Source organism: Galeopterus variegatus, unplaced genomic scaffold, assembly GCF_000696425.1.
Source record: "Galeopterus variegatus unplaced genomic scaffold, G_variegatus-3.0.2 Scaffold4815, whole genome shotgun sequence".
NCBI lineage: Eukaryota > Metazoa > Chordata > Mammalia > Dermoptera > Cynocephalidae > Galeopterus > Galeopterus variegatus.
Genome location: NW_007730926.1, coordinates 5,906 through 27,482, shown reverse-complemented (window position 1 = coordinate 27,482; position 21,577 = coordinate 5,906). Strand labels below are relative to the sequence as shown.

Below are 21,577 nucleotides of genomic sequence, written 5' to 3'. Positions count from 1 at the left end.
ATTAAATATCAACAAGTTAGTTGTTCTGTAAGTCTGACATACAGCTGTTACCTGGGACTTTTCCCTTCATTATCATGAGATAGTTTTCAGTGCCTGTCTCCTGTGTTAGATTCCTAATGTTCCTGTACGTTACATCTTTCTCTTGGTGTAGGCCTTAATTTTGGTAGAGCACATTTAGGATTATCCTGAGAAAGGTAAATAATTTAGGACCTCACATTTATGAAAATGTCTATATTCTACCCTCAATATTTCACTGATAATTTTGCTGGGTGTAGATTTTCTGTATAATTTTCTCCCAGAATTCTGAAGACATTTCTCCATTGCCTTCAAGTTTTAGTGGTGCTGTTGAGAATTTTCATGCTACCTTAGTCCTCATTCCTTTGTCTGTTATCTCTCTTTTTTCCCCCTCTGGATGTTTTTAGGCTTATCTCTTTATCCGGGTATTCATGATATGTCTTGGTCAGACAAATCTGCTAAGAGGATTTGTATTTGCTTACACCAAATGTATGGGGATGTTACCAGCCTAGGATTAATCTGCTTTAAATTCTTGGCTAGAGTTTTATCAGCCCATTTAGGTAGTCTGAACTTGGACCACAACCTGTGTAAAGACTGACTTGTGGCTACAAATTCTCAGTGCCAATTCTCTCCTTTCTCCTCTTGCCAAATTTGAATTGGTCAATTTTCCTTGCGGTTCATTAGAAGTAGTATGGGGTTTATTTCTAATTTGCCCTTACACTGAAGGTACAGCCCTTGGGAATCCCAGAATTCTGGTAGGAGGAGAATCTATTAGACTTCCCAATTTGGAGTAGCCCCGGGCTTTGTTCTCTAGCCCCATTCCTCAAAGTCCTGTGAAAATCAGTCTACACTCAGCTGGTTTGACAAATGCTCTCAGGATAACAGGCTGCCACTTAACCTCTGTAGATTCTTGTTCACTCAGTGCCTGGCCTGGATTTCCTTACTTTCTTGTCTGGTGATATTAAGATGATTAAAACATTATAATTTGTCCAGAAGTTTTAGTTATTTCCGGCAGTCCAGATACCTACCCTGTCATCTCCCTGGAAATAGAAGTCTGTGTTACTTTTCTGAGCCCCCTACCTCATAGGAGTGTGAGGAATAAGTGATAGTATTAGTGTAAAGCTCATAGCTCTATGTCTGGCCCCCTAACTAACGTTTACTCATTTTTTTTTTAAAAGTGGCTTTCTCAGAGCTCAAACATAGGTTGTTCCATCTTGCTATATTTTTATAGGTACATGGTACACTAACACCAGAGGATGATGATGTAAATAACTGAGGTCTCGGTAAATTGTATATTTATTATATAAAGAAATGTGGTTAATTCTTTCCATTTCAAAAATTTTCATTTCAAATGAGAACCAAGTAATTAAATATCACTAGGAGCCTAGATCTTAACTGAGAACATGAGGTTTATTGAAGAGAAATCCTTAATTAATTTGCACATGTCTTGAGACAAAGGAATTTGTAAACATCTCTTCTCCCTAGAAATCAAACAAGACTCTAAAGGGATATAAAATGGATGCATCCTTTTATAACAAACTAGGCTATGCCCTTATTTTTACTGTCTTCCATTGTCATAAAGAGTTGAATTGCATGAGAAGGTCCTTTTAAAGTCATTGATATGTTCATTCTAAGCAGTTGCCCTTCACTTTAAAAACAATTTCTACCCAGTGCCAACTAGCCCTTGCTCAGAATCAGCTCTCTCTTTCTGGTGGCTGACTTGGCCCTTGGGCCCTCTCAGGGACACTTCTTTAGCAGGTGCATTGTGATATTCTTCACAGCCAACATGGTCTCTGTACAGGTGGGTTTGATGAGCATCTCAGGGAGTAAAAATCCAAAGTGTCCAGTGTCACGTAGTTCAAAAGCAAAGGCATAGGGTATTCCATTTTTGTAGGCCCAATCCATTGAGCTGCCAGAGCTCACATCTAAAAGTTAAAAGAAAAAGAAAAAGAAAAAGAAATAGATTAGCCTCATTAAAGAGTCTGTATAATTTTCTAAATGTATATATAGTACTTGCTTACTAAGCTATACTATATCCTTCCAATTAAATACCATTTCAGTAAGAATGATTTAACAGTAGTTCCTTGGTATTTGGCTCATAGAACATATAAATCACACCTGCCATCATCTTGGAGCATCTAGTCTAAGTATTAATGCTTTGCCACTATGGTGACCTCAATTCCAATAACATAAATCTTAATGCTCACTTTATTCACCTATAAATAACCTACACCATAGATTTTCTTTGTTTTTCAGTTCTTATCACTCAGTTCTCCACTTCCGTGGTCTAAAATATTAAAATTCTCTTTCCAGAAAACCTCCTCATCTTTTCCACCTCCCCTATTTTTCCATTCCTGCTGGACTTGTTCTTTGCTTTTACTCAAGTTTGGAGTTTCCAGACTCACCCTGCCTTCTTGTGGCTTTGTTTGACTCTCCACTTGGCTATGGTCAATTACTTCATTGAATTTTTCACCGGACCCTCATGATGCCTCATCCCTGTCCTTTTTCTGCCTTTGTTTTGCCAATTGTCAATCCCTGGTCCAGTTTCTCTGCTATCACTCCAGGTGTGGGAGCAAGAGAAAGTCTTTGCTGAATAGATAGCGTATAAATTCATACCGTATAATCACTGAAGTCTTTTTCTGCTCCCAGTGCTGCTCTATGCTGCTTCCTACAGTCTTTCACTTACTGAAACTTTCCTATTCTCTACTTGTCCCACCCCTCACTTTACCAATGTCCCCCTTACTCTAGATGGTTACCCCGTCATCTCCTCTTCTGACATCAGAGCCCTCTGACTTTTCTCCTTTTAGTTCAGAGGAAGAAATGTTGCTCGCCTTTTACATGTGTCACCTCTTGATTGTTATTGTCCTCTTTGGTAGTGAGAGAGTTCCTTTTCTAGGACCCTGTTTCATTAACTAATCCCCCCTCTCTTGCATCTGCATTGACCAAAATTCTCAAGGACTCCTTTCCTACAGCACTGCCTTCTCATGACACTGCCCTATACCCTCGATCACTAGCCTCTTTTTCTTCTTTTGCTTAAGAACTCAGAGAGAATCTGTATATGTTCTTTCCACATCCTCAACCACTTTCAGTCTGATTCTTGCCTCCACTCTTTTATTAAACTTTGTTCTTGAAGGTCACCAATGACCGCAGGCCTAATCTCCTTTTCTGTTTTTTTTTTTTTTTCCGCCTCTGATCCCAGCATTTAACATAGCTGACAATCCATTCCGGCAACTCTGTCCTTCTGGCTCCTGTGACCTCACACCCTCCAGCTTGTCCTGTCAGCACAGAGCTGACAGCACAGGCATTAGAGGCAGACTGCCAGTGTGGGCTGTATCCGATCCCACCACTTACATGTGACTTTTCTGTGCCTCAGTCTCCCTTTTTGAAAAGGGGATGATGATGATACCTGCTACATAGGGTTGTTGTGAAAATTAAATGAGATAATAAATCACATGAAAGTGCTGTTATTATTTTGCATCTTTATACCCCAAAATGCCTGGTATGCAGTTTTTAGTGTAACAGGCTCTTAATAATGATTTATTAAATGAATAAATATTTCATAGAAAAATCTTTGTACACTTCTTTGCCTGAAATTTATATGACCTAGCTTCACATAACACTATTATTATTAAATTTCCAGAGCATGTTCATTTACTCAAATAATATCATTTTTATGCTGTTTTTCCTAGGAGAAGTTAGAGATGGAATCATTATGTAAAGATGACAATTAAATGACTCTGCTGTTTCTCAGATTCCCCTTGCTTCAGTTAAGGGCAGAAGATAGGCCGTGGCTTCTGTGTCCCTCTGGTTAGAGAACATCGGAACTACAAATAGTAGTCATAGTAGCCAAAGTCAGAGACGATATGTGCCAACAGTTACATCATGGTGATGTGACAGCCTCATTTCTATGGTAACAGATTGTCCTCAGTAAATATAATGCTATGACTGTGTCTTTTTACCAAGCTGAAAAGGTGAACTGTTAATAAGATTTTTAAAAATTAATGTTTTAAAGTTGTTTATTATGATGGAATTAATTGGTAGTGTACTTTTAAAAATACTATTTTCCTCCCTTTCAGTGTGATATTGAAAAACTATTGTAAAATTGTCAGCATGAGACCAGTGATCATGGACACTGAAAAAAAAATCTATTGATACTTGTGACATTCTCATTATGAGGATAAACTTATTGACAAGCAGTGTTAATTGACAAATCAAGCTTTTGTTCTGAAGGCTGAAGAAAGTAGAAAGCAAGACATTAAAAATATAATGATAGGGAGATTAAAGAAATCAGGAGCAATTTGCTACCTCAATGAGAAGCATAATCAGATGCCACTATCTACACATATACATACAACATGTGTATGTTTACCTTCACATGCATACATAGACATTCAAATATACATGATTTCTCACTAGATTTTCCAAGTCAAATAATTAATGCATTTTAGAGTTTGAAAGGCCATGAGAAATGATCTAGTCCAATTCTTCATGTTCCAGCTGTGGAAACTGAAACCCAGGATTAATAAATATCTTGGCCTAGATGGCACACCTGGCAGAATTAGGGCTAAAATTCACATCTTATGATTCTTTGTTCAAGTTCTTTCCAAATACCCAGTTGCTCTTTATTTCGTGTAAAAGAAGAAATCTTTAAAATCACCTTTTAAGGGAAAATGCAGTCAAAGTTTCTACGTAAGAAATGGCATTTCATAACAAGAATGGTGGAGGAAAGGCACCACAGGGAAGCTGTTGCAGGGCTGAAACATTTGCTTCATTATCTTCCCAAGGCCTGTTTCCACCCTTGCAGTAGTTCCAATTGCTTAAGGAGCCCATTTTGATATACTCCACTGTCATAATATCTCAATTCAACTTGTAGTCATTACTGCATGCTTAGCAAATTCTCTGCTTAGAATTTGTTTAAATTGGTACAGTGGTTTCTATCAAGCTGTGTAAAACTAATCAGATATAAACTCCCTCCATCTTCCTTGGCTAATTTGTTAGTCAAAAATTTCACTTTAGGGAGAACACACTTTCTTCTTTTTAAAGGGAAGTCATGATACAGGATAATGATTCAAGAGAGATGATTCTAACACAATGTATGCAGGAAACTTACACAACGTTCTGGAGGCAGGTCCATATCTATACCGTATCCCGTACACCGACTGAAGTGCATTCACAGCTTTGTAAGCTGCGGATTCCTGTGAGGGAGAAATGATATCATTTATATTGTTGCATTGAAACTTTTAGAAACACTGGCATGTTGTTTGAGCCTTATCAGTCATCAACATGGAGAACACTGAGGGGCACATTAGTTAATAGCTACATTTAATAGTAGCATTACACAGTATTACTCTTCTATCACATGCTGTATTTTCTGAATGTTTTGGAACACATCATTTCATTTGATTGATTCTCACAACAAGCCAGGGATCAGTAATATTTCCATCTTACAAGTGAGAAAAGGAAGGCTCTGTGAGGTTAAATGGATACTCTCAGGTTACACAGCAAAGAGTGGTTCAGCTGGGATAAATACACATATTTTCTGAGGCTGACTTAGTGTTCTGTTCTCTTCACTTTAGTTCAGGGACACCTATTTCTATAAATTATGAAATGTTTGACAGGGCAGGGGCCATGTCAGTCTTACTCATAGCTTGTACCCAGTACTTAACAATGTGCCTGTACATAAGCAATGCTTGATCAATGTTTTATGTACAAATGTTGAATAAGCATAAATCTGCAAAAGTATTAAGATAATCGTATTGATTCTCAAGTATATATTTCAGTGTATATATTCAAGGTATTTAAAACACATCTGGATCAGTTAAGAAGCCCTTTAATTTAGTAAGAATGACTTCTCTTATGCTCTTTGTTTATCCTTAGTGGAAAAGGGAACAATTTCAGAATGGTTCATGATTTCTAAGGTTACATACACCTTTCACAGAGGTTACTCAGGTACTGCTAAGATGCAGAAATTCTAAGATGAAACTCTTCCTACCAATGCCAAAAATCAGGAAAAATATTCAACACAATGAAAATACTGAAAAGTAGATATTCTAACATGAATTAGAATGATATGGACTATCCTTTAAAACATTTTCAAATGATATAAAAGCACTAGTTTCAAAAAAGAGTTAGAGAAGTATTACATGACAGTTGAGAGGAAAAAAAGTATGCTGAAACCAGTATACAACTCTCCTATTTCAATTTGCCTCTGAATAATTTAATACTTGAATTGAAGCACTCTGGACAACATGGTGGCATGTTGGACTGAGCTTCAGGTTGCTGTCCTCATTCAGCTCAGGGATGTGTATGGCAGTATTTGCAGCAAACTCTTTGTGGCTCTTGAGGGACCAGGCTCCAGGAGCTGGCACACTATTTATTATTGATCTCCCTGATGACATTCTTTTAACAGAGCCAACAGAAAAGGAATGTAAACACCATAATGAGGTATCTTTATGGAGGATGTTTTAAGATTTTGACATCTTCTTCAACGACCTCAGCAATATTCTGTGGCAAGGGCAGATATTTCTACATTTAGAAGATTACTGCATTCTGCTGGTGAAGAGACCTTTGTTCCTCATTATTTGAGATGACTAAACCCAAGGAAAAAATGATTTTAAAAAAGAGAATCATCCCTTTGCCTGTTTACACAGAGCATTCCCATACTTTTAGCCTTTTGAGCTCTCTGCACTTCTGCCATTTGGGTACAGGTGCATATTGATAAGTGGTTTAGATATTATCTATCCACAAAAAGTGAAAACTTCAATTCCCAAGAATTATTTTCCAGGGTAGCACAGCTAGACACCTATTTGAAAGAGTGATTCCTTCTTTCTCTCGTTTCCTCTTTCTAACTGTCTAAAAGAAGCTAGGCCTCACTTATTGGTCCTTGACTAAGTAAAGAACATATTTTTTTATTAAGATAATTCCATATTTAAAGTAACTTAATGAATGACTTAAACAATGTTAGCAGAAACACAGACTGTTACATATTGATGGAATGTTTTAAAAAAATTTTTAATAGAATTTAATGGTTTTTGGTTAACATTCAAAGATTGCCTGCTTTCTGAGAATTGTAATCTTAGTTTTAGCTATTTCTCTTATGCTTAACCCACTCCAGATTTCTCAACAATGGCACTATTGACATTTTGGACTGAATAATCCTTCGCTGCTGGGGGCTGTCCTGTGCATTGTAGAGTATTTGGCAGCATCCCCCACACCCCCATTTGACGCTCAAAAATGTCTCCACACTTTTGCCAAATGTCCATTGGGAGGCACTTCCATCCTTGGCTTTGAACCACTGATCTACTCTTATGCCACATCCTCCAATCTAAGACAAAAGGAAAATAGGTTTAATCATGGTGGGAAGATAAATCTAAAATATGGAGAACATTCTCATGCCACAGTTTTTATATAAGGCATTTTCCATATCATCTGTTGTGAGAATATAAATAGACACTGGACCCACTTAAGAAAATGTTAGACATTTGCCTATAGAAATATTGAGGTTAGAGTGCCAGGTCAACAGAAACAGCAGCAGCAGCAGCAGCAACAAAAACACAGAGAAAGTCTATTAGACCCATAGAACAACTGAAGTATAGCACTGCAGAATGTAACTATCACCTTTGCAATATACCTAAAGAGAGAGAACTTGCTCAGAATTCTTGGAATGCCAACAAAGTTCCCATTTTGGACAGAATAAAAACTTTCCCCAGGCCCTATTCTGGCTTCCTCAGATTCCCCATTCCTTCCAGGTCTTGGACATCTAGGTTAGGAATTCCTGAACCCCCAAGCAATTGGTGCAAGGATTTGGAGTTCAAAGTATAGGGAGAAAGAGAATGCTTTCCTTTTATAAAAACTTTTCATTCAAGTACATTGTGGTATATTAAAAAATAAATATTTGGTCTTGGCTTTGGTCTCTGACACATAGCTCCTAAAAACCCTTGAAATCTCCAGAATATGAGTGTTTTTTAAGAGTCTTGGTTTTGAAAGTTTCAACCATATGACTAAGGGTTGGAAGCTTCAGCCCCAACCCCAGCCTCTGAGAAGGGGAGAGGGCCAGAGAGTGAGTTCAATTACCTATGGCCAATGACTTAATCAATTATGCCTATGTCATGAAACCCCCATAAAATCCCCTAAACGATGGGGTATAGCGAGCTTTTGGGTTGGCGAACACATCACAGTGCTGGGATGCTGGTGCACTAGAGAAGGCCTGGAAGCTCAGCAGCACCCACTGCCTCACGTTGGCACTATGCATCTTTTCCATTTGGCTGTTCCTGAGTGTGTTAGATAATAAACATGTAATAGTAAGTAAAGCACTTTCTTGAGCTTTGTGAGTCATCCTAGTGAATTATAGAAACTGAAATGGAAGTGGTGGAAAACTGCAACTCTGTAGCCAAGTCAAACAGAAGTGTGGGTAACCTGGGAACACCAAACTTGTGACCAGCATCTAAAGTGAGGGCAGTCCTGTGACATTGAGTCCTTAAACTTGTGGAGTCTGGTGCTAACTTTGGTTAGTTAATGTCGGGATGGAATTGAATTGTTGCATACCTAGTTGGTGTCAGAGAAGTGGTGTTGGAAAAGACACCATGCATTTGGTGTCAGGAGGAAAAAACCCCTTGAACATACATACAGAAGAACACACAGATTTTAAGTTTATAGCTCAATAAATCACAAATTGAACACATTCATGTAACCACCATCCAGCTCAAGGAATAGAATAGTAGCAGCAACCCAGAAATCACCTCGTGCCTCCTCCCATTCACTGCACTGCCTCCTATTTCCCCACAGGTAATTGCTATCCGGACTTCAAACACTGTGTATTAGCCTTTCTTGGGTTTGAACTTTATAGGCCTTTAGATGCAATAGGCTCTCAAATGACTCATTTTATGATGAATTACGCCCTATAGTAGAGAGCTTGTTGGGTTTCTGATATAAGAAGAGGAATGAACTCTGCATTTTCATTTTCAAGTAATCTTATGCCTGAAAGTCTGTTCATTCTGACTGTTAACTTAAAAATACACGCCCAGAGACTTACTAGCATTAAGCAAACAGTGCTTATAAATTAAAACTTGTTTTTAATTAATGAGAGTCAGACTATAATTTATGAACAATTATTGACTCAATAAAGTTAATTACAGCTCTGCATATGTGACCAAAGCTGTAATACTAATCAAATCCATCCTGACCTTTTCTGTATAATCTGTAGTAAGAATGGTTTGAAGTGATGTATTTGAAAATCAGCCTCGTGGTTAAAAGCAATGACTCTGGAGCTAGATGTGGGGCTGGATCCTGGCTATGACACTTAGTAGTTGTTTATTCTTAGTCTAATTACTTAACCTCTCTTGGTCTTAGTTTTTTCATCTGTAAAATGGGGGTAATAAAAGTTGCCTCATCTGATTGTTATGAAGAATAATGAGTTAACATATGTAAAATAATTAGTAGAATAAACACTGTGTTTGCTATAGTCATTAATATTTAGAACCATATTAGCATCAGAAAGGAAGCATGAAGCCACATAGAAAATAAAGGGTCAAATACTTACCACACAGTTAAAATTGGGGATTGTTGCATATTTGTAAGAATAGGGATACAGCAACATTTGAGCATATGCATGAAAGGAGAGGTAAGCCCTAATGTGCTTTCTGTGTTTTCGGAGGAAGTTAGCTACAGCCTTCACTTCTGGCTCAGATTCTGGGAAAGGGCCACAGTATGTATCATCACAAGGGTGCATAGAAGCTCCTTCATCTGCAAGTCAGAAAAGAAAATGGGGTGGGGGAGTGGGCAGGGAAGAAGTGAAAAATAAGTCAACACTGTTAAACTGTGATTTTTCTTACATTTCTGTAATCATATGGTATTACTAAGCAATTCATCAAACTTCTCATTTACAGAAATCAATGCTGAAAATTCCAAGGTGATTCAAGCCCCTTTGCACAATAGGAGGGCCTGGATGAGAACCAGGTACTGATTAAGTGAACCTGCACAAATGACTGCAAGGGATGGCTCTATCAGCTATCAGTTCTTTTGATGCAGAACTAATTCTATACAACCCACTAGAGCAGGTTAGGTCTCCCATTTATATGCTCCACAACACCTGTACTTTTTCCTCATAACATTCAACATATTTGTAATTAGTATTAAATATTTACTCATTTAATATTCAACCAATATTTACACTGTTCTAAGTGCCTGGGACCAATGGAAACAACACAGAAAAAAATCTCTCCTCTAATAGAACTTGCATTCAATCTGGAGTCTTTGTTAGACTCTAATGCTCTGTGAAAGCAGGCACTGTGTCTTCCTTGCTGGACACCTGGCAGCTAGAACAACAGTAGAGCAAGAGTTCAACAAATACTTGTTGAATAAGTCAATGTCAGATCAAAAGAAAAGGCGATATATCTGTAAAGGTATATAATGATATAGATAGGACAAGAACATAAATGCAAGCCAGAAATAATTCCACCAAACATGCTTAACCAATTTCTAATATATATGTAAAGGTATATAATGATATAGATAGGACAAGAACATAAATGCAAGCCAGAAATAATTCCACTGAACATGCTTAACCAATTTCTAATATATATATATATATATATTTTTTCCCCTTTTTGTCTTTTTTACTGACCGGTAACGGGATCGCAACCCTCGGTGTTGCGCCCGCACTGCGCTCAGCCAGTGAGTGGGAACCGGTCTCCACATGGGATCTGAACCCTTGGCGGGAGCGCCGCTGCGCTCCCAAGCGGCGCACTCTCCAGTGCGCCACCGGGCCGGCCCCTAATATATTTTTAATCAGCAAAATCCAAACTGGTTTTATATAACCCAAGAGTCTTCTCTAGTTATCTTCGGGGTCAGTTAAATTTCAGTTAAGAAATCTTCAAAACTAAATTTTAATAATTTTTGAATTAAAATTCTATCATACAGGGTGAGCAGGTTCTGCAGAGGGAAGAAAAAATAAAAATCACTATAACAATCACAAACTAATACGATTCTAAGAAATTTTGGAAATAATTACATTTTCCATAGTTATTTGCCATTCTGGTCCACTACTATCCCTCTCCTACCTCTAGAAAATGATAATTCTCTCCATAAACTATTAAAAAAGTTTTGGTGGTTCTATGACATAGTCTAATTCTCCTGAACATGAAAAGACAACAAAGTCAAATCAGGCTAAATTTTGAGGACATTAAGTGTAGTTTATGCTGTAAGAGAGGCAAGAATCAAGTCATGATGAGGAACTTAAAGCAATTGGGGTTTCTCTCCCCCTTTTTAAAATTTTTTATTTATTTTTAAAAAAAATATTGAGGGCTGGCCCGGTGGCGTACTGGAGAGTGTGCCGCTTGGGAGCACGGTGGCGCTCCCACCGAGGGTTTAATTAAAATAATTCATGGGTTGCATGAATACAGTCGATGAATTGATTAATGAGATGGAGTGGAGTTTGAAACATTCCCAGAAGGCATATAAAGGAATAAAGAACTGGAAACATGAGAAAAAAATTAAAGGGTACAAAAATAGAATAAGTATCAGTATGTGACTAATAGGGGACCTAGAAGGGAAGAAAAAAAATAAAGTTAAATATTTGAAGAACTGGTAATTAAAATTTCCCCACAATTAAGGATAGATCAAACAGACTTACTGTGCATCAAACAAAAGAGAAGAAGGGGAAAATATGAACACATTGACATAGTTAATGGAAATTTAAAATTCATGGGTTGCATGAATACAGTCGATGAATTGATTAATGAGATGGAGTGGAGTTTGAAAAAGGAAAAGAAAATAATTCCACAGGAAAAAAGTAGGTCATTTATAAAGGAACGAGAATCATTTTCACATTTGACTTTTCAACTTCATTACTAGAATATTTCCAAACTATTTTTTAAAAAGGAAATTTGAATGTAGATATTTACATCTAGCTGAACTCTCACTGAAATATGAGTGCAATAAAGATATTCTTTGGTATAAAAGGCCTCAAAGGCTTTACTATATAGTGACATACTTTAAAAACACCCCTGGAGAAAGTATTCCACCAACATAATGAATAATTCCAGAGAACCTACATGATATGAGAATTACAGGAGAGTGAGAAACTTAGTAACATCTGCTGCCTAAATAAGCAATGTCTGAAGGAAAAAAAGTGTAATGGTCTGGATATCAAATTCTAGGAGATAGCAAGCTGATAGATGATGGATGGCAGGTGACCAGAGGAGGTAAAAGCATGCTAAGTTATTGGTCTCTTTGGAAAAGGAGATATAGATATCGATTAAATTCAGAAATTGATGGAGAAAAACTAGCCTAAGTATGGGTCTTAAGTTAGGAATAACCACTAGAAGAAGAAAAATAGAACACAAACTTCACAACTATCAGAAGTAACATTGACCCATCCAAGTAAAGGAGAAAAAAAGAAAAAAGAAGGAATGCTGGAAGATAGAGAACAGAAATTAAGAGGTCAGAAATAAGTCAGTGTAACAGTGATTACAAAGAATCCTAACAGATTAAACTCACCAGCAAATAAGTGATATTTTCATGTGGAAAAATAAAGATCTAGCAATATCATGTCTAAAGAAAAAATATGTTGTAAAAAGATATATCAGTATTTAGTATTGTGGCAGACATGGTGTTGCTATTAGTTTTCTGGGCTGCCATAACATCACCATCAACTGAATGGCTTAAAACAACAGAAATTTATTCTCTCACAGTTCTTGAGACTAGAAGTCCAAAAACAAAGTGTCAGCAGGGTCGTCCTCCCTCTGAATGCTCTGAGGAGGAACACTTCCTTGTCTATGCCTAGCTTCTGGTGGCTCCTGGCAAGCCTTGGCATTCCTTGGTTTGTAGACACATTACTCCAGTCTTTGCCTCCATATTTGCATGGCCTTTCCCCTGGTGTGTTTCTGTATGTGTCCTCTCCTCTTTCTATAAAGACAACAGTTGTTAGATTCAGGGCCCACTCTAATTTGGCATACCTCATTTTAACTAATTACTTCTTCAGAAACCCTATTTTCAAATAAGGTCATATTCTGAAGTTCCAGGCATAAATTTTGAGGAAACACTATCCCACCACAGTATTCTGAGGAATATCCTGCTGCAGAAAAACTAGAACCTGTGTAACTTACATTCTCTGAGCATTGTTTGTCTTGCAAGAAGTAGAGAAGGCTCCAAGATACCCGGATAAAAAATCAACTTTAAAAATTCAATAGTGTAATTCTACCCTCGGCAGCATTACCCATGAGAATATATAGTAGAAAATAAGATACTATTCACAATATCTAGGAGTTAACCTATCAGGGAATGCATGACTGTTAGAAAATGTTAACACTCTATTAAATGACCTTTAATAAAAACTGAGTCAGAGAACTATACCATGTCCATTAATATGCTGACTTAAAGATGTCAGTATTTCTTTCTTTATTTAGTTAGTTCAATTCAACTTCAATAAAAATTCTAGCAGTAGGACTTTGGGGGAAAATTCAACTAATGAAGAAGAAAAAATAGCTAAAAAAAATCTTGGAGAAGAAGAGCAAAAGGAAAAGACTTACTCTACCAGATATTAAAACATGCTACATTGGTATAATAATAGAAATGATATGATACTGAGTCAGGAATAGACTAGACTAATGGGAAAGAATATATGGGAATTTGGTTAATAATAGAGGGGCATCACAAATCACTATGGAAATGATTGTTTAGTGGATGATGGTGAGAAAAGTAGCTCATTATATGAAGGAAAGAGAATAGGATTCTTAGCACATAAACATACAAAAGTAAATTTTAAGTAGTTTAATGATTTAAATAACAAAAACAAAACATGGTAAGGAAACAAGAACCATGAGGATTTGGTGGCTGTTAGGTGCATTCTTTAACACTTTTCCTTCATATCTTTCTTCTGAATGGGCTTACAGAGTGTGGGGGTGGTTACAAGAGAGGTGTTCTTGAAAAACTAAGTTTTGTTCAGAAAAATCATGTGCAGCATGAGGGGTGGGGGATGAGGACTTTGAAAGTATGTTTGACTATATATAATGAATACATAATAAATTAAAAATTAAGGTAAGTTTTGCAGGTTTAAAAACTAATATTGGAAAAAATAAGGAAGGAAAAATGGTTTGTGGGACAATGATAGATATTAGAAAATATCTTTTACACATTCTCTTTAAAATAAATTATTTTTTTAAAGTAAGTATATTTTGAATATTGGAAGGAATTTTTATAATCCTCTAATATTAATAAGAATCAGAATTTAAAAATAGCTGCTTCTTGCAGACTCTATCAGCAACACCATGACTATGCCACTGCCATCACCACCTCCTTATTGGTTGGGACGCACTATATGTCAGGATTTTTTTTAATGTAACATTTATTTGTACATATTTCTGGAGTGCAGTATCTTGTTTCAATACATGCATATACTGCACAGCGATTCACTTAGGGTAGATAGCATAGTTTTGTACCCTTTAGTACACTATGTTTCCTTCCCCTGCCACCCCCTTCTCCCCTGCCTCTGGTAACCATTATTTTACTCTCTACTTCTACAAGAACCACTTTTTATTTTATTTTCCACACATATACTGCACAGCGATTCACTTAGGGTAGATAGCATAGTTTTGTACCCTTTAGTACACTACGTTTCCTTCCCCTGCCACCCCCTTCTCCCCTGCCTCTGGTAACCATTATTTTACTCTCTACTTCTACAAGAACCACTTTTTTATTTTAGTTTCCACCTATGAGTGATATCGTGTGGTATTTGTCTTTTTGTGCTTGACATGTCAGGCTCTTTACATGCAGTATCTTGTCTAATCTTCACATCAACTTTATGTAGTAGACAGTATTATAATCACAACTTTACCCAAAAGGAAAAAGTAATATAAAGAAACTCAAATACAGAAGATAACATAAATCAGACTAAGTTTAATAATGTAATAATAAATGTAAAGGGCTTATGTTTCCTAATTAAAAGCTGAAGTTGAATTCAGCTAAACAATATTTGTTAAATATTTCTGTTCTACACACCGTGTTATGCACTGGGGATTCAAATATGAAAAAGTCACAGACCCTGAGTTGAGGAACATATAGATTAGCCTGGAATACCTACAGGTAACAGATAATATCAATATAATGTTGTAAATGCTACGATATGTTTAGAAGATAGTTTGGAAGCAGAGAGAAGGGGTAATTACCCTGTGTGAATGTTCAGGAAAGTCTTCTTAGAGCAGATGATGTATTCTGGGAGAGATAATTCTAGAAAGATAGATATGAGTTTGAAGATTGTTTCAGGTAGTGAGAATAATATCAACAATGGTATGAAGGCAAAAAGAATTTAGTACTAAAGTTCAACATAAAATTTGACTCAGGGAATTTTAGTGGTTGAGCCTAGAATGGTAATTAGAGACTAGTTTATGGAACTTCTTATATATTATTCAAAGGAGCTTGTAGTATCCAGCACGCAGTGAAGAACCTCTGTGATGGCCATGAAATGCTCTGCTCAGATCTCCTGCTGGAGTGAGCATAGTTGACTGAGAGCTCCACGTGCCACCAGTCTGGATCCATCACTGCCTTATCATCAAGCCCACACTTCCCCTATAGTTGTTCCTAGCCAGTGACGGCTCATGGTAGGGGTACTAGTGCATGACCATTGTTGCAGGATGCAGCTGTGCTCTACAGGGCATTTTTGGCTTGAGAACTCCCCATTGGCCTGTCTGAGTCTTTCTTAATGCTGCATTTCAGTCTGAGACTCTTCCAACCCTATCCTTATATTTCCTCTCCTTTCATTTGTTTCTGACCTGCCTGGGCTCATGACCCACAAAAGCTCTCCTAGTCTATTCTTTACCTTCCCTGGTATTTCCTCTAATAAATCTCTCGTACATCTAATCCCAAGTTGGCGTCTGTCTTGGAGCTCCTGAACTAACATAACTATGAAGATTTTTTTTTAAATGACAGCTTTATTGAGATATTATTTACATACAATAAAATTCACTCTTTTAAAGTGTACATTTGAGTGGTTTTTAGTATATTTACAGAAGCGTGCAACCACCAACAGTATCTAATTTTAGAACATTCCCATCACTCCAAAAAGAAACCCCATACTTATTAGTGATCAATTCACGTTTCTCTTCCCCTCAGCCTGTTAACCATGAGGGTTTTCAGGCATGGTCAAATTTTCATTTTAGATTGACCTTGTAAAAGTTTGTAGGATAGATTTGTAAGAGGCAAGACTATAATCAGGGAAATTAAATCAGAATACAAATACAACAGTCCAGGCCAGAGATGTTGATGGCTAGAATTAGGAAAGTGGTTTTAGGAATGGTACCAAGAGGATGCATTAAAGAAACATTTGGAAGATTAACTAAATGGACATGGTGATTGGTTAAATATGAAGGGCAAGGAACGTGGTCGGGGGGTTGATGACACCCTATGTTTCTGGGTTGGCTAAGTTGATACTAGTTTTACTGATTGAAACATTGAACATATGAGAAGTAACATGGACATGTAGGGAGAAAAGTAAGATGAATTGCATTTTGAAGATGTTGAGATTGAGAAGTTTAGGGCTTCTGGTACAGATATCTAACAGGGCACTGAATGTGAATATGAAGCTCAAAAGAAATATTAGGCTAGAGAAAAAGATTTGGGGGTCATTATCATTTTATGAGAGTAAAATCACTCAAAATGGTTTTATGGATGAAAACAACAACAAACTAAGCATAATACTGTGGGGAACACCAGTATTTAAAACAGGAATCTGTCATTCAGACTAAGAAGGAGTTGTCAGGAAATTGGGAAGACCACGAGATGCTGGGGTTGAGGAACTCAGGGACCAGAAGTTTCAAGAAGGAGATTGTGATCTGCATATAATATACAGAAAAGAAGTATATTTAATTTTATAGTAACAAAGTAACCTGGGACTTCTGCTATTGAAAAATTAGTGGAGTGGTAAGGGCAAAGACCAGATGACATGTGCACTGAAAGGAATGAATAGGAAGAAAGAAGTAGGAGATATATAGACTATCTTTTTTGGGAAGCTTGGTCCACAGGGGAAGGAAAGATGTAAATGATGGCCAGAGGAAAGCCTGGGGGTAAGAGAAGACTTACATTTTTTAGGGAGGACAAGACTTAAGCATGACTGTACAAATAATGGGGAAAAAAGCATAGAGGAAGAAAGAGAAAGAGTGAGATTATTTAAGAGAAGAAAGTTTTGGGAAGGATATGAATAAGTGAGATTGACAATCAGGTGGAATCATAGGCCTTGAATAGTAGATGAGATTTCTGATTTCTGATTTTCCGTTTTCTCCAAATGTTTTTGATTGCCCATCCCATCATAAGGAACTTTAAGTGTGTACTCCTGACATATAATTTTAACTTATATATATATGTCTTATTTGTGGGCTAATACTATATAAAACATACAAAATAAAGATTAGAAAGAGTGGTTTAGAGAGGAATCAAAATATTTTATTTTATTAGTTGTACAGAAATACATTAATTCTCTTAAAATAAGAATGCAAAAGATAGATGAAATCTAAACTTAAATACTTTAGCAGTGTCCAGGTATTGTGTTTCCTAAATAAATTTATGATGTAAATGATAATAAAAAGAAAGTGAGCACACTAAGTTTTTGGTTGACCTCCTAACTGGAATTTTTATGTAAAATTATGTGTATCGGAATCTATAGTCTCTATGGACATTGTTTTTGAAAAAATCATTTGTTTCTCTAAGAATAGCGATGGAGTTAGTTCATTAAATACATGAAAAATGGTTATAACTGATTATGTAGTGGAAAAAAAAAGAACAAGCAAGGGGGTAAATGAGATGTTTAAAAATATCCATAACGAAAAAAAACACACTAAATAATGACAGTAGTTTGTTAGTCTGATAATAATCATTTTTTCCCAATGTCTATTTCTATAATTTTGTATCAATTGTGTAAGTAAAAAAAGTATATTAAATTCTCTAAGAATAGCGATGGAGTTAGTTCATTGAATACATGAAAAATGGTTATAACTGATTATGTAGTGGAAAAAAAAGAACAAGCAAGTGTGTAAATGAGATGTTTAAAAATATCCATAAGGAAAAAAAACACACTAAATAATGACAGTAGTTTGTTAGTCTGATAATAATCATTTTTTCCCAATGTCTATTTCTATAATATTGTATCAATTGTGTAAGTAAAAAAAGTATATTAAAGATAGATATCTGAGAAATAGTTTTAAAAAGAAAATGTTTAAAAATTCTTAAAAAGGGAAATAAGTAAAATCAAAAACAGTAGTAATAAGACAAACTTGGTTTTATTTTACTTTTGGCAGCAACTGAACTCTGTGGAAATTGACTTGACAGGTGCAGCTGGGTCCGCTACTAAGCAGTATCTGTGGAAGTCATAGTTATTGTGGCATGTTTTCATTGGTTATATTTTCATTTTCAATATTTGTTTTTCTTTTCATTTACAGCTTTTACATTTATCATAAATGTAATCATGATGTCACTTCAGACAAGGTGCTAATATAAAGAATATATAAAGAACTTAAATGAACGGCAAAAACAAACAAACAAACAAAAAACTCAATTAGACCCCTCCCTGCTCCTTGGACCCACAGGGGAGTGCCCCAATCTGCCAGGGTGAGCCCAGCAGAACTGTGCAGCACTGGGGGCTCATTCTACGACCACAGATTCTGGAATAGGACTCAAGGTGGTTTAACATAACCACCACCACACCTATTGTCAAGCAAAGAAAACTCACCACCACAGTAGCAACCAGGGCCACTCCACAGCCAACCTCAATGTAACAGAAGAAGCAAACCCTCTACCAAATGACTAAATATCAACAAAAAAGTACTAGAACTACAAATAAACAAGAAGAAATGATACCAGTGAAAGAACACAGTAATGCTCCAAACTCAGACTCCACGGAACAGGGAATCCTTGAAATTTCTGAAAAAGAATTCCGAGCAATGATCTTAAGAAAACTTGAAGAAATAAAGGAAGACTCAATTAGAGAACACAATGAAACAAGAAAAAACATCCAGAATATAAAGGAAGAAATCTACGAAGAGATTAATACCATAAAAAAGAGTGTAGCAGAACTTCTAGAAATGAAAGATTCACTCAATGAAATAAAAAACACAACTGAGAGCTTGAGCAGCACGGTAGAGCAAGCAGAAGAAAGGATTTCAGAGTTTGAAGATGGTCTTTTTGAAATAACTCAGGCAGACCAAAAAAAAGGAAGAAAGAATTAAAAATAACGAGGAAAATCTAAGAGAGATAGCAGACAACCCGAAGCGCTCTAACATCCGAATTGTGGGTATTCCAGAAAGGGAGGAGAAGGGAAAAGGTATTGAAAACTTATTCAGGGAAATAGTAAGAGAAAACTTCCCAGGTGTAGGTCGAGATACAGACCTCCAGATCCAGGAAACTCAAAGGTCCCCAAACAGATTCAATCCAAAAAGATCCTCCCCAAGGCACATTATAGTTAAATTTGTGAAGCTCAAAGACAAAGAGAGGATTCTACAAGCAGCAAGAGAAAAGCATCAGGTCACTTATAGGGGAACCCCCACCAAACTAACAGCAGACTTCTCAACCAAAACCCTATATGCCAGAAGAGACTGGAATGATATATTCAAAATACTAAAAGAAAAAAATTTACAGCTCAGAATTCTTTACCCAGCAAGGCTCTCCTTCAGAAATAAGGGAGAAATAGTGTATTTCCCAGACAAACAAAAGTCGTGGGAGTTCACCACTACACGACCAGCCCTGCAAGAAATTCTCAAGGGAGTCATTCCTCTGGAATCTGAATAATGGTGACCACTGTCACAAATACACAAGAAAGAGCAAAACCCACCATTAAAACAAAAATGCCAGCAAGAAAGAAAAAGAAGCTAAATCACCCCACCTTAAATTTCCAACTTATGTTGAAGAAGAGAAATTAAAAGGGAAATAATAATCAAAAGATATTTAAACCATCTAAACAAGAAGCAATTAAATGACAGGAATTAAGCAACACTTGTCAATAACTACCCTAAATGTGAATGGAGTAAAATCCTCATTCAAAAGACACAGACTGACTGATTGGATTAAACAGCTAGATGCAAGTATATGCTGTTTTCAAGAGACCCACCTCACCTGTAGAGATACACATAGACTAAAAGTGAAGGGGTGGGAAAAGATATACCATGCAAATGGAAACCAAAACCGAGTGGGAGTAGCTATTCTTATATTGGACAAAATAGACTTTAAACCAAAAACCATAAAAAGAGACAAAGAAGGCCACTGTATATAATGATAAAGGGATCTATCCAGCTAGAAGACATAACAATCATAAACATGTATGCACCCAATACTGGAGCACCCAGATATATAAAGCAAACTCTTTTAGACCTAAAGAAAGAAATAGGACTTAATATATTAATAGTGGGTGATCTGAACAACCCTCTCTCAGTATGGGACAGATCTTCCAGGCAACAAGTCAACAAAGAGACACAGGATTTAATCTACACCTTAAACCAACTTGGCAGATATATATACAGATATATACAGAACATTTCACCCAACAACTAAAGATTATACTTTCTTCTCATCAGCTCATGGAACATTCTCCAGGATAGACCACATATTAAGTCACAAATCTAGTCTCAGCAAATTAAAAAAAATTGAAATTAAAAAAAATCCAAGTATCTTTTCAGACCACAATGGACTAAAATTGGAAATAAATAATAAGCAAAACTCTGGAAACTATACAAATACATGAAAACGAAATAATAGGCTCCTGAATGACCTAAGGGTCCAAGAAGAAATTAAACAAGGAAATCAAAAAATTTCTAGAAACTGATGAAAATAAAGATACATCATACCAAAACCTGTGGGATACTGCAAAAGCAGTACTAAGAGGCAAATTTATTGCAATATATGCTTACATCAAAAGAATGGAAAGACTTCAAATAAACAACCTAACATTACATCTCAAAGAACTTGAAAAATAACAACAATCCAAACCTAAAGGTAGTAGATGGAAAGATATAATTAAGATCAGAGCAGAACTAAACGAAATAGAGACCCAAAAAACAATAGAAAAGTTCAACAAAACAAAAAGTTGGTTTTTTGAGAAGATAAATAAAATAGACAAACCATTAGCTAGGTTAACAAAAAAACAAAAAAACAAAAAAAAAAAAAAAAGAAGAGAGAAAACCCAAATAACAAAAATCAGAAATGAAAAGGGAGACATTACAGCTGATACCACAGAAATACGATGAATCATTAGAGACTATTATAAACAACTATATGACAACAAATATGAAAATCTGGAAGATGTGGATAAGTTTCTAGACATATACAAACTACCAAGACTGAACTAAGAAGAGACAGAAAACCTGAACAGACCAATAACAAGCAAGGAGATTGAAGCAGTAATTAGCAATCTTCCAACAAAGAAAAGTCTGGGTCCAGATGGTTTTACAGCTAAATTCTATCAGACTTTTAAAGAGGAGTTAATACCAATTTTCCTCAAACTATTCCAAATAATTGAAACAGAAGCTACTCTCCCAAACTCATTCTATGAGGCCAACATAACTCTGATACCAAAACCAAAGACACAACA

At 36.3% G+C, this 21,577-nt stretch overlaps 1 protein-coding gene across 1 annotated transcript; it reads right to left on the bottom strand.

The window, feature by feature from the left end:
• Window positions 1-1,407: 1,407 nt before the first annotated feature.
• Window positions 1,408-9,756, bottom strand: LOC103603832 (carboxypeptidase A6; the record flags this gene model as incomplete). The annotated part of the gene is made up of 3 exons (XM_008588420.1): window positions 1,408-1,940; window positions 5,126-5,210; window positions 9,554-9,756. Coding segments are annotated over 3 exons (476 nt in total), but the record flags the coding sequence as incomplete, so codon positions are not given.
• Window positions 9,757-21,577: the final 11,821 nt, after the last annotated feature.